Genomic DNA, 12,103 nt, shown 5'->3' with positions numbered 1-12,103 from the left:
AAGGACACCAGTCTTGCGGCGTTGGTAACCGTGCCTCTGGCATTCCCACCGGCACGGTACTCCACCAGGGAGCTTTCCGAGTATGAGGGCGCTGGAGGAGAAGTTTGGGTTGGCGGGGGGAAACAAATTCAGGCATCTGCAGGTGCGGGGCTTTCTACGTAGATAGGTTTCAACCTTCCCGCTCCTACCACCAAGGGGGATTCAGGACAGGGTAGTTTCCAGAGGGTGGGTAGGAGAAGGGAGCGCCTCGGACATTTACAAGGAGGTTATGGGGTCAGAGCCGTATATCGAGGAGCTAAAGCGCAAGTGGGAGGAGGAGTTGGGAGGAGAGATAGAGGATGGTCTATGGGCGGATGCATTGAGTAGAGTCAACGCGTCCGCAACATGTGCTAGGCTCAGTTTGATAAAATTCAAGGTCATTCATCGGGCTCACATGACAGTGGCTCGGATGTAGAAATTCTTTGGGGTGGAAGACAGGTGTGCAAAATGTGCGGGAGGACCAGCGAACCATGTCCACATGTTCTAGACATGTCCGAAGTTTAGGGGATTTTGGCAGGGGTTTGCAGATGTCAAGTCCACGGTGTTACAAACAAGGGTGCTCCAAGTCCAGAGGTGGCGATTTTCGGGGTGTCGGATGACCCGGGAATCCAGGAGGAGAAAGAGGCAGACGTTCTAGCCTTTGCTTCCCTGGTAGCCCTGAGACGGATACTATTAGCTTGGAGGGACTCAAAGCCCCGGGAGTCGGAGACCTGGCTATCAGACATGGCTAGCTTTCACTGTTTGGAGAAAATCAGGTTCGCCTAGAGAGGGTCACTGTTAGGGTTCGCCCGGAGGTGGCAACCGTTCGTCGACTTCTTTGCAGAAAATTAATCGTCAACAGAAGGGAGGGAGGGAGGGGGTTAGTTTGGCTTAGAATAGGGGGTTAATAAAGGTGGGACCTGTCAGGGAGGGAGATGGCTTTTGCACTATGTTTACAGATTCATGCACATTGTTTATTTTGTTGCTGTTGTAATACCAAAAATACCTCAATAAAATGTTTACTAAAAAATAAATAAGAGGGGAAAGAATTCATGGGAACCCGAGGCCCAATTTTTTTTTTTTTTTTTTTTACACAGAAGGTGGTATGTATGTGGAATGAGCTGCCGGAGGAAGTGGTTGACACATTGACAACATTTAAAAGGCATTTGGACAGACACATGGATAGGAAATATTTAGAGGGATACGGGCCAATTGCAGGCAAATTGTGATAGCTTAGATGGGCTTTTTGGTTGGCATAGACCATTTGGACCAAAGGGCCTGTCTCTGTGCCATAGATTCTATGATTCTTTATTTTTATACTTTGCATGTCTCCCTCCCCTTACAATAAAAGCCAATATTCCAATTGGCTTCTTAATTATTTGATGTACCTGCATGCTAACTTATGTGATTCTAAGAGGTGGGATATATTGGACATAATGTTGGCGGGGAAGGTCCAAGTGGTGAAAATGAATATTCTGCCGAGGTTCTTGTTTATCTTTCAGGCTCTCCCGATCTTTATACCAAAGGCCTTTTTTCAGAAAGTGGACACGATCATTTCGGACGTGTATGGGCGGGGAAGGTGTTGAGGACCCTGCAACAGAGGCACAGGCAAGCAGGGGGCGCTGGCGTTGCCAAACTTGCTTCATTATTATTGGGCGGCGAATGCAGACAAGGTGCAGCAGCTGTGGGAAGGAGAAGGGGTAGAGTGGATTAGGATGGAGGAGGAATCTTGTAAGGGGTCTAGTTTGAGGGCTATGGTGACGGCAGCATTGTCAATGGCTCCAAACAGGTATTCAGGGAGCCCAGTGGTGCAGTCCACAGTGAAGATAAGGAATCAGTTGAGGAGGCATTTTAGGGTGGAAGGGATGTCGGTGCTAACGCCGCTGTGCGAGAATCATGGGTTTGAGCCGGGAGGGATGGATAGTGTATACAAGAGGTGGAGGGAAGTGGGACTGTCAAGGTGAGGGATCTATATTTGGAGGAAGGGTTTGCAAGTTTGGAGGAGCTAAGGGAGAGGGTAGAACTGCCGAGGGGGAGTGAGTTCAGGTATCTACAGGTTAGGGTCTTTGCGCGAAAGGTCTGGAGGGGTCCCTAGATTGTTGGGATACCCCCTGCTGGAGCGACTGCTTCCAGATGTGGAAGGGGAGGGAAGAATTGGGGATATATTCAACTGACTGGGTGAGCAGGGAGGTGAGCCGGTGAAGATCAAGGAGAAATGGGAAGCGGAGTTGGCAATGGAGATCAATTGGGGAGTATGGAGTGAGGCACTGTGAAGGGTAAACGGGACCTCCTCTTGTGCAAGGATGAGCCTGATACAGTTTAAGGTGGTGCTCAGGGTGCATATGACTTGGCGAGAATGAGTGGGTTCTTTCAGGGGGTACCAGATGAGTGCGAGAGGTGTGGGCAATCATGTGCACATGTTTTGGGGTTGCGAAAAGTTGGGAAGATTCTGGGCAGAGTTTTCACGATCTTGGCCAGGATAGTGGAGGAGGTAGATCCGAACCCTTGGGTTGCGATATTTGGGGTTTCAGATAAACAGGAGCTCATGGAGAGGAGAAAGGCCGATACTGTGGCATTCACCTCTGTAATTGCACAGCGGGAAATTTTACTGGAGTGGCGGTCAGCATCCCCACCGGGGGTAGTGGCTTAGTTGGGTGACCTGTACGACTTCCTGCGGTTGGAGAAGATAAAGTATGAGTTAAGGGACTCTACAATTTGTTGTAGCCTGTTTTGATACACGTTTGTAACAAAATACATTAAAAAACCTTTTTGTTATTCATGTGTACCAGGTCACCCAGATCGCTGTATCGCAGTCCGCAGTCTCTCTTCCTATTTAAGTAATATTCTGCTTTTCCATTCTTCCTACCAAAGTGACAGTCTCACGTTTTCCCACATTAGGCAGCAGGGTAGCACACGTGGTTAGCACTGTGGCTTCACAGCGCCAGGTTCGATTCCCGGCTGGGTCACTGTCTGTGCAGAGTCTGCATATTCTTCCCGTGTCTGCTTGGGTTTCCTCCGGGTGCTCCGGTTTCCTCCCACAGTCCAAAGACATGCAGGTTAGGTGGATGGGCCATGATAAATTGCCCTTAGTGTCCAAAATGGTTAGGTGGGGTTATTGGGTTATGGGGATAGAGCTGAAGTGAGGGCTTAAGTGGGTCTTCTGCACTGTATGTTCTATGTATCTATGTACCTATGTATTATACTCCATCTGCCAAATCTCTTTATATCCATCTCACAACCTGCTTTCCTATCTTTGCATCAGCAGCAAATGTGACTACAATACAGTCGGTCCCTTCATCAAAGTTATCAATAAAGCTTGCAAATAGTTGAGGCCGGACCACTGTCTCCGGGCCTCTCCATTTGTTTCAGTTTGCCAAATGAAAATCACCCATTTAGCCCAATCCTATTTCCTGTTAGTTCGCTAATATTTTATGCTGATATGTCACTCTCAACACCATGACCTCCTGTCTTTTTCTTTTTATAAATTTGAGCACCCAATTCTTTTTTTCCAATTAAGAGGTATTTGGCATGGCCACTCCATCTACCCTGCACATCTTTGGGTTTTGGGGATGAGACCCAGGCAGACACGGGGAGAACATGCAAACTCCAGTGACCTGGGGCTGGGATCGAACCCAGATCCTCGGCACCATGAGGCAGCAGTGCTAACCACTGCACCACCATGACCTATCTTGTGTAGTAACTTTTCCTTTGGAAATCTAAAACACCACATCAACTGGTTCCCCTTTATCCACCCTGTTTGTTATATTCTCAAAGAACTCTAACAAATTTGTCAAACATGATTTCCCTTTCACAAAATCTGCTGTCCCAACCAGCTTGTAGTGATTTCCTAAATGCCCTACAACTATATCCTTAATAATGGGTTGTAGTGAGAGGTGGATGTTCTGGCCTTTGCTTCCCTGGTAGCCCAGAGGCGTATATTGCTGGCATGGAGGGACTCAAAGCCCCCGAAATTGGAAACCTGACTTTCAGACATGCCAGGCTTTCTCTGCCTGGAGAAAATTAAGTTCACCATGAGAGAGTCTCTGCTGGGGTTTGCCCGGAGGTGTCAACCATTCGTCGACTTCCTCGCAGGGAACTAAGCGTCAGCAGAATAGTTGGGGGCGGGGTTAGGTTAGTGAGGGTTGAGGGGTAAGTAATGGCAAGACCTGTGGGAGAGGGTGATGGAATTTGCACTATGTATATATTTTTATTGTTATGTATATTGTTGATTTTGTTTCTGTTAAAATGCCAAAGATATACCTTAATAAAACATTTATTAAAGAAAAAATAATGGGCTGTAGTATTTTCCCAGTGAAATGTTAGGCTAACCAGCCTACAGTTTTCAGACCAGAGGATGAAGGCCATTAACTCCAGGGGACTTGTCGGCGTTTCGTCCCATTAATGTTGGGGTTATTTTTTATCCAGTGATCAAGATTGTTTAAGCTCTTCCCATTTCCCTCTTGATTTTTAACTGTTCTTGGGGTAATCTTTGTGCTCTGTACTGTGAAGACAGATACATAATGCTTGTTCAAAATCTCTGCCATTTCCTTCATTCGCATTATTAAACCCCAGTTCCACTCTAAGGGACTAATATTTCCTTTTGTTACTCTTTCATTTTCAAAACTTCGTCATTTGGCAATTGAGTCTTTTTTTTGCAGCAATGCTTTTATATATTTATAAGTGTTTTTACCGTCTTGGTACTTTTCTTTCATACTCCAATTTTCTCTTTTTTTAAGTCATTCTTTGCTGGTTTCTAAAATGTTCCCAATTTTCTGGGTTAATACTAATCTTTTCTTTCAATTTTATGCTACCCTTAACCTCCTTAACCAAGTTGCATATGCCTCAGGTCTTTCTCAATGAAACATATCTTTGTTGTGGGTTATGTAATATCTCCTTAAATGTCTGCCACTATTTTACTGTCTCACCTTTTCCCATTCCACTTCAGCCAACTGTCTTCATACTCTTGTAATTGCCTTTAAGTTTAAGACTCTAGTTTCAGACCCATTCTCCATAACATGATAAAATTTTACATTCAGTTGATCACTTGTACCTAGAAGATCATTAATTAATCCTGACAAAGGTCCACAAAAGCCTTTTCCTTTGGTTGGGTTCAGAAGGCAATGTTCTCAGAATCTGTCCCAAATACACTATGAACTCATCCTTCATGCTACCTTTGCTAATTTGATTAATCCAATCTATACAAAAAAATTGAAACATTCCACAATTATTGCAGTACCTTTCTTTCAAGCCTCCATTATTTATTCATTTATACTCCATCCTACAATGTAGCTACTGTCAGGGGTACTATAAACTACTTCTACCTGTGAATACTTCCCTATGCTATTTCCCACCCCCCCCAAACTGATTCTACATCTTGATCTTCTGAATCAAGATAATTTCTTACTACTGTATTGATCTGATCCTTTATTAACAGTTACCTTATTCTTTCTTCCTTTCCTTGTAAAATGTCAAATGGGCTATTTAGATCCCAGCTGTGGTTGCTTTGCAACCATGTTTCTAAAGTGTCTGCAGCTTCCCAGCTTCTCACAGACTAAAAGCTCCGAGTAAGCCATCAACATGGGTAGCACTCTTAATCTGGGATACCTGTACAATATAAAACAAACAGCAGATAGGGAAAAATTGTCCTTCGGGCAACTGGGTCAATAACTAGGCAAAGGATTTAGTGGGGAGAAGAATAATTTTCACTGGCAGAAACACTAACCAATAAAGGTGGTAGAGCTGTCCTCTATAGAATTTTTAAAAAAATATAAATTTAGAATACCCAATTATGCTTTTCCCAATTTATGGGAAATTTAGCTTGGCCAATCTACCTACCCTTTGGTAGCACATCTTTTGGGTTGGGTGTGTGTGTGTGTGTGTGTGGTGTGTGTGTGTGTGGGGGGGGGGGGGGGGGGGGGGGGGACCCATGCAGACATGGGGAGAATGTGCAACTTCACACAGACAGTAACCGGGATCAAACCCAGGTCCTCGTCGTCATAAGGCAGCAGTGCTAACCACTGCGCCACCATGCCACTCGATTCTAAAGAATTTTAAAGGAAAGTTGGATGAAGAACGTACAGGGTTACAACAAAAAGCAGGAGACATGAGAATTCATGACTACCCTTTCAAACATCCAGCACAGACGTGATAGCCGAATGGCCTTCTTCTATGCTATAAATTAAGATTGTAAAAAGAGCTATTAAATCCCAATTTGTCATTCGAAAACAAAGTCAAGGACAAGAAAAATTCCTTGGCAATTGGTATGCTCACTCCCCTCCCCTCCCCATTGGAGCCTATTCCTCCAGAACCACTCTCCAAAACCACACTCTATCAGTAAAGGCGGCATGGTGGCACAGTGGTTAGCACTGTTGCTTCACAACACTAGGGTCTCCAGTTCGATTCCCAGCTTGGGTCACTGTCTGTGCGGAGTCTGCAAGTTCTCCCCGTATCTGTGTGGGTTTCCTCCAGGTGCTCCGGTCTCCTCCCACAAGTCCCAAAGAAGTGCTGTTAGGTAATTTGGACATTTTGAATTCTCCCTCTGTGTACCCAAACAGGCGCTGGAGTGTGGCGATTAGGGGATTTTCACAGTAACTTCATTGGCGTGTTAATGTAAGCCTACTTGTGACAATAAAGGTTAGAACATAGAACATAGAACAGTACAGCACAGAACAGGCCCTTCGGCCCTCGATGTTGTGCCGAGCAATGATCACCCTACTCAAACCCACGTATCCACCCTATACCCTATACTATTATTATAAGTACCCTCCCTATCTTCAAACCCCAAAACTTCAGTACTCTGTCCACCGCGCCCCTATTAAGTCCATTTTCCAGTACTCTCACTTCACCACTGAAGATCTCAAGCCCCAAAGCCCTTATTTCTAGTACCCAGTCTCCGAACATCCATTATTCTCCATGGAGGCCCTTTTCTCCAGTACATTCACTCTCATTCCCTATTATCCCAGTACTATCAATTCTCCACTGAAGGCCATCCCGCATGTACCCTTGAAGCCCTTATCTTTGATATCCCTCTATTCTCCCAAACCCGATTATCCCAGTACATGCACTAGTTTTCCAGTTCCCTAACTCTCCCATCAAATCTCTTTGGTGAGCATTTCTAAATATACATTTATAATTTTACATTCCGTTTCCACCTCAGTCTTATTTTAATCATCAATGTTTTTGATCCTGCCCTATCCAGAACTAACTCATTTTTTCCTGTACCAATACAGTTTAATTAAGCTTAAACAGTTAACCCTCACTTATTCCCATAATTTTAGGTAAACGTCTAGAACTAATAGAACTCAAACCTGGAGAGCTTCTCCTTCATTTTCCTAGTGCTACTTCAATCAATTTATGACCAGTTTAGTTTCATTCCCATATCATTTCCTCCCATATGTTCTAGCACTATGGCTTATATTAGCCCTTACTTTCCCCACACTTTCCTCAGTATCTTCAAACTAAAACCCCACTCCTTCGATTCCACACTCTAACCCAGGGGTGGGCAAACTACGGCCCGCCAAAGGTCTTTAAGATCAAGTCATTAAAAAAAAAAAAAAAAATTTTTTTATTTTTTGTTATTTTTTTTATAAGGTTAATGGGGGGGGGGCTGTTGGGTTACTGGTATAGGGTGGATACGTTGACTTGAGTAGGGTGATCATTGCTCGGCACAACATCGAGGGCCGAAGGGCCTGTTCTGTGCTGTACTGTTCTATGTTCTATATGAGGCGCCCAGAATCATAACCGGGTGAAGCGCCATTTTTGAAAAGTAGACAAAAAGTGGGCTAAAGGCAGGATGCCGCCGGGGGAAGCGCTGAGGTATATGCCGCATGCTAATTGGTTACAACCGGGACTATTAATTAATATACTATGCGGCCCTTTAAAATTGTGAATTTCTAAATGTTGCCCTTGCACGGAAAAGTTTGCCCACCCCTGCTCTAACCAGTGTGAATTTTTTTTGTTCCGTATTAGCCCATTTTCTAAACAGTAATAATATACAACACAAAAAGATACAAAATTGTTTGAAAATAAATTCACTCTACCCAGGTTATATAAACTACCCCGAAAGCATAAAAAGCATAAAGATAAGAGGAGTAAATGTTTTAGAGAGATTCTCTAAACAAAAACTTGCTGACTTAGCCATAACATCTGTGCAGGATTCAAACGGGGCCAAGTGGTTTTAAAACAGGATTATATCAAAGTTGCCTAAAGTTTCACTGGTTAAAAGTGTTAAAGAATGGTGTGCTGCAGTCAAAGTACCCAATTTATTTTTTCCAATTCAGGTGCAATTTAGCGTGGCCAATCCACCTAGCCTGCACACCTTTGGGTTGTGGGGGCGAAACCCACCAAACTCCGGGAGGATGCGCAAACTCCACACGGATAGTGTCCCAGAGCCGGGATCGAACCTGGGACCTTGGCGCCGTGAGGCACCAGTGCTAAACCACTGCACCACCGTGCAGCCACTCACCCCCCTCCCACCCCACCCCCCTGCATGCGTGCTACACTCTTGATCGACATCTGATCGATCATAATGCTGTAAAAAAAGTACAATTGATGGTTTCAATCACCATGTCCATTGACCCACCTGCCACTCAGAAGCTAAGCTCTCTTGCACCAGCTCTTCGATTCCAGAGCGCTCGAGTTCTCGCAGCTTGTACTTATGGTACTGACAGTATCCCACGTATCCGCCACTCGTGGCCACTAACAAGTGCAACGGACGGACACGACTCACAATTCCAAAAGAGATCATCTGCAGAATCCGGTGATCTGCTTGGACCAAAAGCAAAGAGATTAGAATATAGGTTTGACTAACCTACTAACATACAGTTTGACCACAGTTTTCACAAATACTGCATAGAACCACAGAAAATAGGACTAGGCCATTCCACCTTAAGTCTGCTCCAGCATTCAATACGAGAACCAGGAGGCCAAGTGGTTATGGCGATGGACTGCTAATCCATTGTGCCCTGCCTGCATGGGTTCGAATTCCATACTCATCGATCTTTAATGTCATGGGTGGCACAGTGGTTAGCACTGCTTACTCTCAGCTCCAGGGTCCCGGGTTCAATTCCGGCCTTGGGTGACTGTCTGTGTGGAGTTTGCACTTCCCCACAGTGTCTGCATGGGTTTCCTCCAGGTGCTCCGGTTTCTTCCCTCAGTCCAAAGATCTGCAGTTCAGGTGGATTGGCTATTCCAAATTGCCCTTTAGTGTCCAAAAGGTTAGGTGGGATTACTGGGTTACGGGGATGGGGTGGAGGTGTATACTTAAGTAGGGGTGCTCTTTCCAAGGACCGGTGTAGACTCAATGGCCAAATGGCCTCCTTCTGCACTGTAAATTCCATGATTGCATACAATGATCATGGCTGATCATATATCTCAATGTCACACTCCTCCGCTCTCCCCAAACCCCTTAATGCCTTTCGTCTTTACCAATATATTTATTTCTTCAATAAATTCAGTGGCATGAGCTCCATAGCCTTCTGTGGTAGAGAATTCCAAGGTTCACCATCCTCTGAAGTGAATAAATTTCTCATCTCAGTCCTAAATGGTCCACCCTGAATCCTGAGACCCTTGACATCATTCCTGCATCCAAGTTTGTCCAGCCCTGTCAGAATTATGTTTCTATGAAATCCAGGCTCTGTAATTTTTGATTCCCAAATTCAAGTTGTACCTGGAGACAATAATTAGAATTGTACAACAGAAGAATGAAGGAACTGTTATTTACAGGTTTCTACTTAGCAAGAGGGATTTGAGGTGATGAATTAAGAGTTGTATCTGAAAAGCACCACTCACTAAATCCTGTCGACTTAAGGATGACTTTTTCCACAACAAAGTCAAAAAGATACATGTCATGTATTCAAAGGTCAATATTGAACTAAAAGAGCACGGTAATCCTGCCACTTTTTATTTATTGTAGCGACCACACTTAAGAATATCGTGGAGGATCTGACCTACGCTTGAAGGACTGGAGGAGGCAGCAAATCAAAATTAATCAGTAGAAATATTTAATTGAGCGATTGTCAAACTATGGCACAGATCAATGTTCCCGCGCCACAGGCTTATTGCACTGTGTAGCCCCTTTAAGGTTTATGCGCAACCGCACATGCATGTATCTTAACGGGAACAATGCATGCCTGCGATCTGTCTGTTCCTTGCATGGCACATTCCCAATTGCTATGCATGCAGCCTGGAGGGAACATGGTAATATTTTGAGATATAGCCTATGATTAATTTGAGACATGATGTAAGCCTGAAAGATATCCACCTCTGGGTTTCATAGAATCAGCAAATCCCTGCAGTACAGAAGGAGGCCATTTGCCCACTGAAAGAGAACCTTACCTAGGCCCAAAACCCCACCATGTCCCCATAACCCTATCTAGCGACAATTTACCACATCCAATCCACCAAACTTGCACGCCTTTGGACTGTAGACGAAACCAGAGCACCCAGAGGAAACCCACGCAGACACGGGGAGTATGTGCAGACTCCACACAGACAGAATCGAACCCTGGTCTCTGTTGCTGTGAGGCAGCAATGCTAACCATTGTGCAACCATGCCGCCCTCACCTAGTGATTGGATTTATTGTAGACTAATTCAGAGCTTAATAGAAAATATGAGTAGGCCATTCGGCCCTGCTCCACCATTCAACAGGATTATGCCTGATCTTCTAACTCTCGCCATACCCCTCGATGCCTTTGGTGTCTAGAAATCCATTTCCTCCTTAAATACATTCAGTGACTTGGCCCCCACAGCTTTATGGTGTAGAGAATTCAACAGGTTCACCATGCTCAGAGTGAAGAACTGCTATGATTAATCAAGAACTCAATTACTGGGGAAGGAAAACTAAATGGGCCATGGTTTTCTTTTCAAGCTGAGTCAACTACGCAAACAGGCCTTTCAGCCCAAATGCTGCATGCCCGTTGTTCTGCATTGAACTACACATCCAGATTTGTTGCTGTGCGCAAATTTCAAAATTTGACGTCCAATTCACGAATCTAAGCCATTCCAGTAAATGATGAACAATGTTGATCGCTGCACTGATCCATCTTGAGAACACAAATTCCCACCTTTTGCCAGTTTGAATGGGCCTCACTGTAGCATGGTGGTTAGCATCAATGCTTCACAGCTCCAGGGTCCCAGGTTCGATTCCCGGCTGGGTCACTGTCTGTGTGGAGTCTGCACGTCCTCCCCGTGTGTGCGTGGGTTTCCTCCGGGTGCTCCGGTTTCCTCCCACAGTCCAAAGATGTGCGGGTTAGGTGGATTGGCCATGCTAAATTGCCCGTAGTGTAAGGTTAATGGGGGGATTGTTGGGTTACGGGTATACGGGTTACGTGGGATTAAGTAGGGTGATCATTGCGCGGCACAACATTGAGGGCCGAAGGGCCTGTTCTGTGCTGTACTGTTCTATGTTCTATGTTCTATGAATAACATTTCTTAACTCCTATTATGTACCTCTTTATAACCGGCTTGTTAAGCACTATATATAGGTCCTACAAGCTAAATTTAGGGAACTAGGAGATAAACTAAAAAGCAGGACCTCAAAGGTAGTAATCTCAGGATTGCTACCAGTGCCACGTGCTTGTCAGAGCAGGGATGGCAGGATAGCTAAGATTAATATATGGCTTGAGGCATGGTGCAAGTGGGAGGGATTCAAATTCCTGGGATATTGGAACCAGTTCTGGGGAAGGTAGGATGGTCTGCACCTGGGCAAGACCGGAACCAATGTCCTAAGAGGAGTGTTTGCTAGTGCTGTTGGGGAGGGTTTAAACTATTTTGGCAGCTGGGTGGAAACTAATGCAGGACGTCAGACGGAAATAAGGTGGGGACAGAAACAAAAGGTAGTAAAGGGAAAAGTGGAAACCAGAGAAATCAAGACAAAAATCAAAAAGGGCCACATTGCATCATAATTCTAAAAGGGCAATAAATGTCAAAAAAAACTAGCCGGAAGGCTGTGTGTCTCAATCAGGAGTATTTGTAGTAAGATTGATGATCTAACTGCACTGACAATCATTAATGGATATGATGTAATTGGGATGACGGCGACCTGGCTCCAAGTGATCAAGGATGGGAACTCAACATCCAGGGGTA

At 44.8% G+C, this 12,103-nt stretch overlaps 1 protein-coding gene across 3 annotated transcripts in view; it reads right to left on the bottom strand.

Annotated features, from left to right (window-relative positions):
- pisd (phosphatidylserine decarboxylase) overlaps positions 1-12,103 on the bottom strand; it is a 173,850-nt gene that overhangs the window by 131,492 nt on the left and 30,255 nt on the right. For 2 of the 3 annotated variants that reach the window (XM_038793397.1, XM_038793400.1), the window contains one exon: positions 8,600-8,781. In XM_038793397.1, the coding sequence (XP_038649325.1) occupies positions 8,600-8,781 (182 nt within the window). Of the gene's footprint in view, positions 1-8,599; positions 8,782-12,103 lie in introns of those variants that run through there. The other variant, XM_038793395.1, reaches the window with a different exon arrangement.

This window comes from Scyliorhinus canicula, chromosome 1 (genome assembly GCF_902713615.1).
Source record: "Scyliorhinus canicula chromosome 1, sScyCan1.1, whole genome shotgun sequence".
Lineage (NCBI taxonomy): Eukaryota > Metazoa > Chordata > Chondrichthyes > Carcharhiniformes > Scyliorhinidae > Scyliorhinus > Scyliorhinus canicula.
Note: the sequence above shows the minus strand (reverse complement) of the source record. Positions and strands in the feature narration are given on the sequence as shown.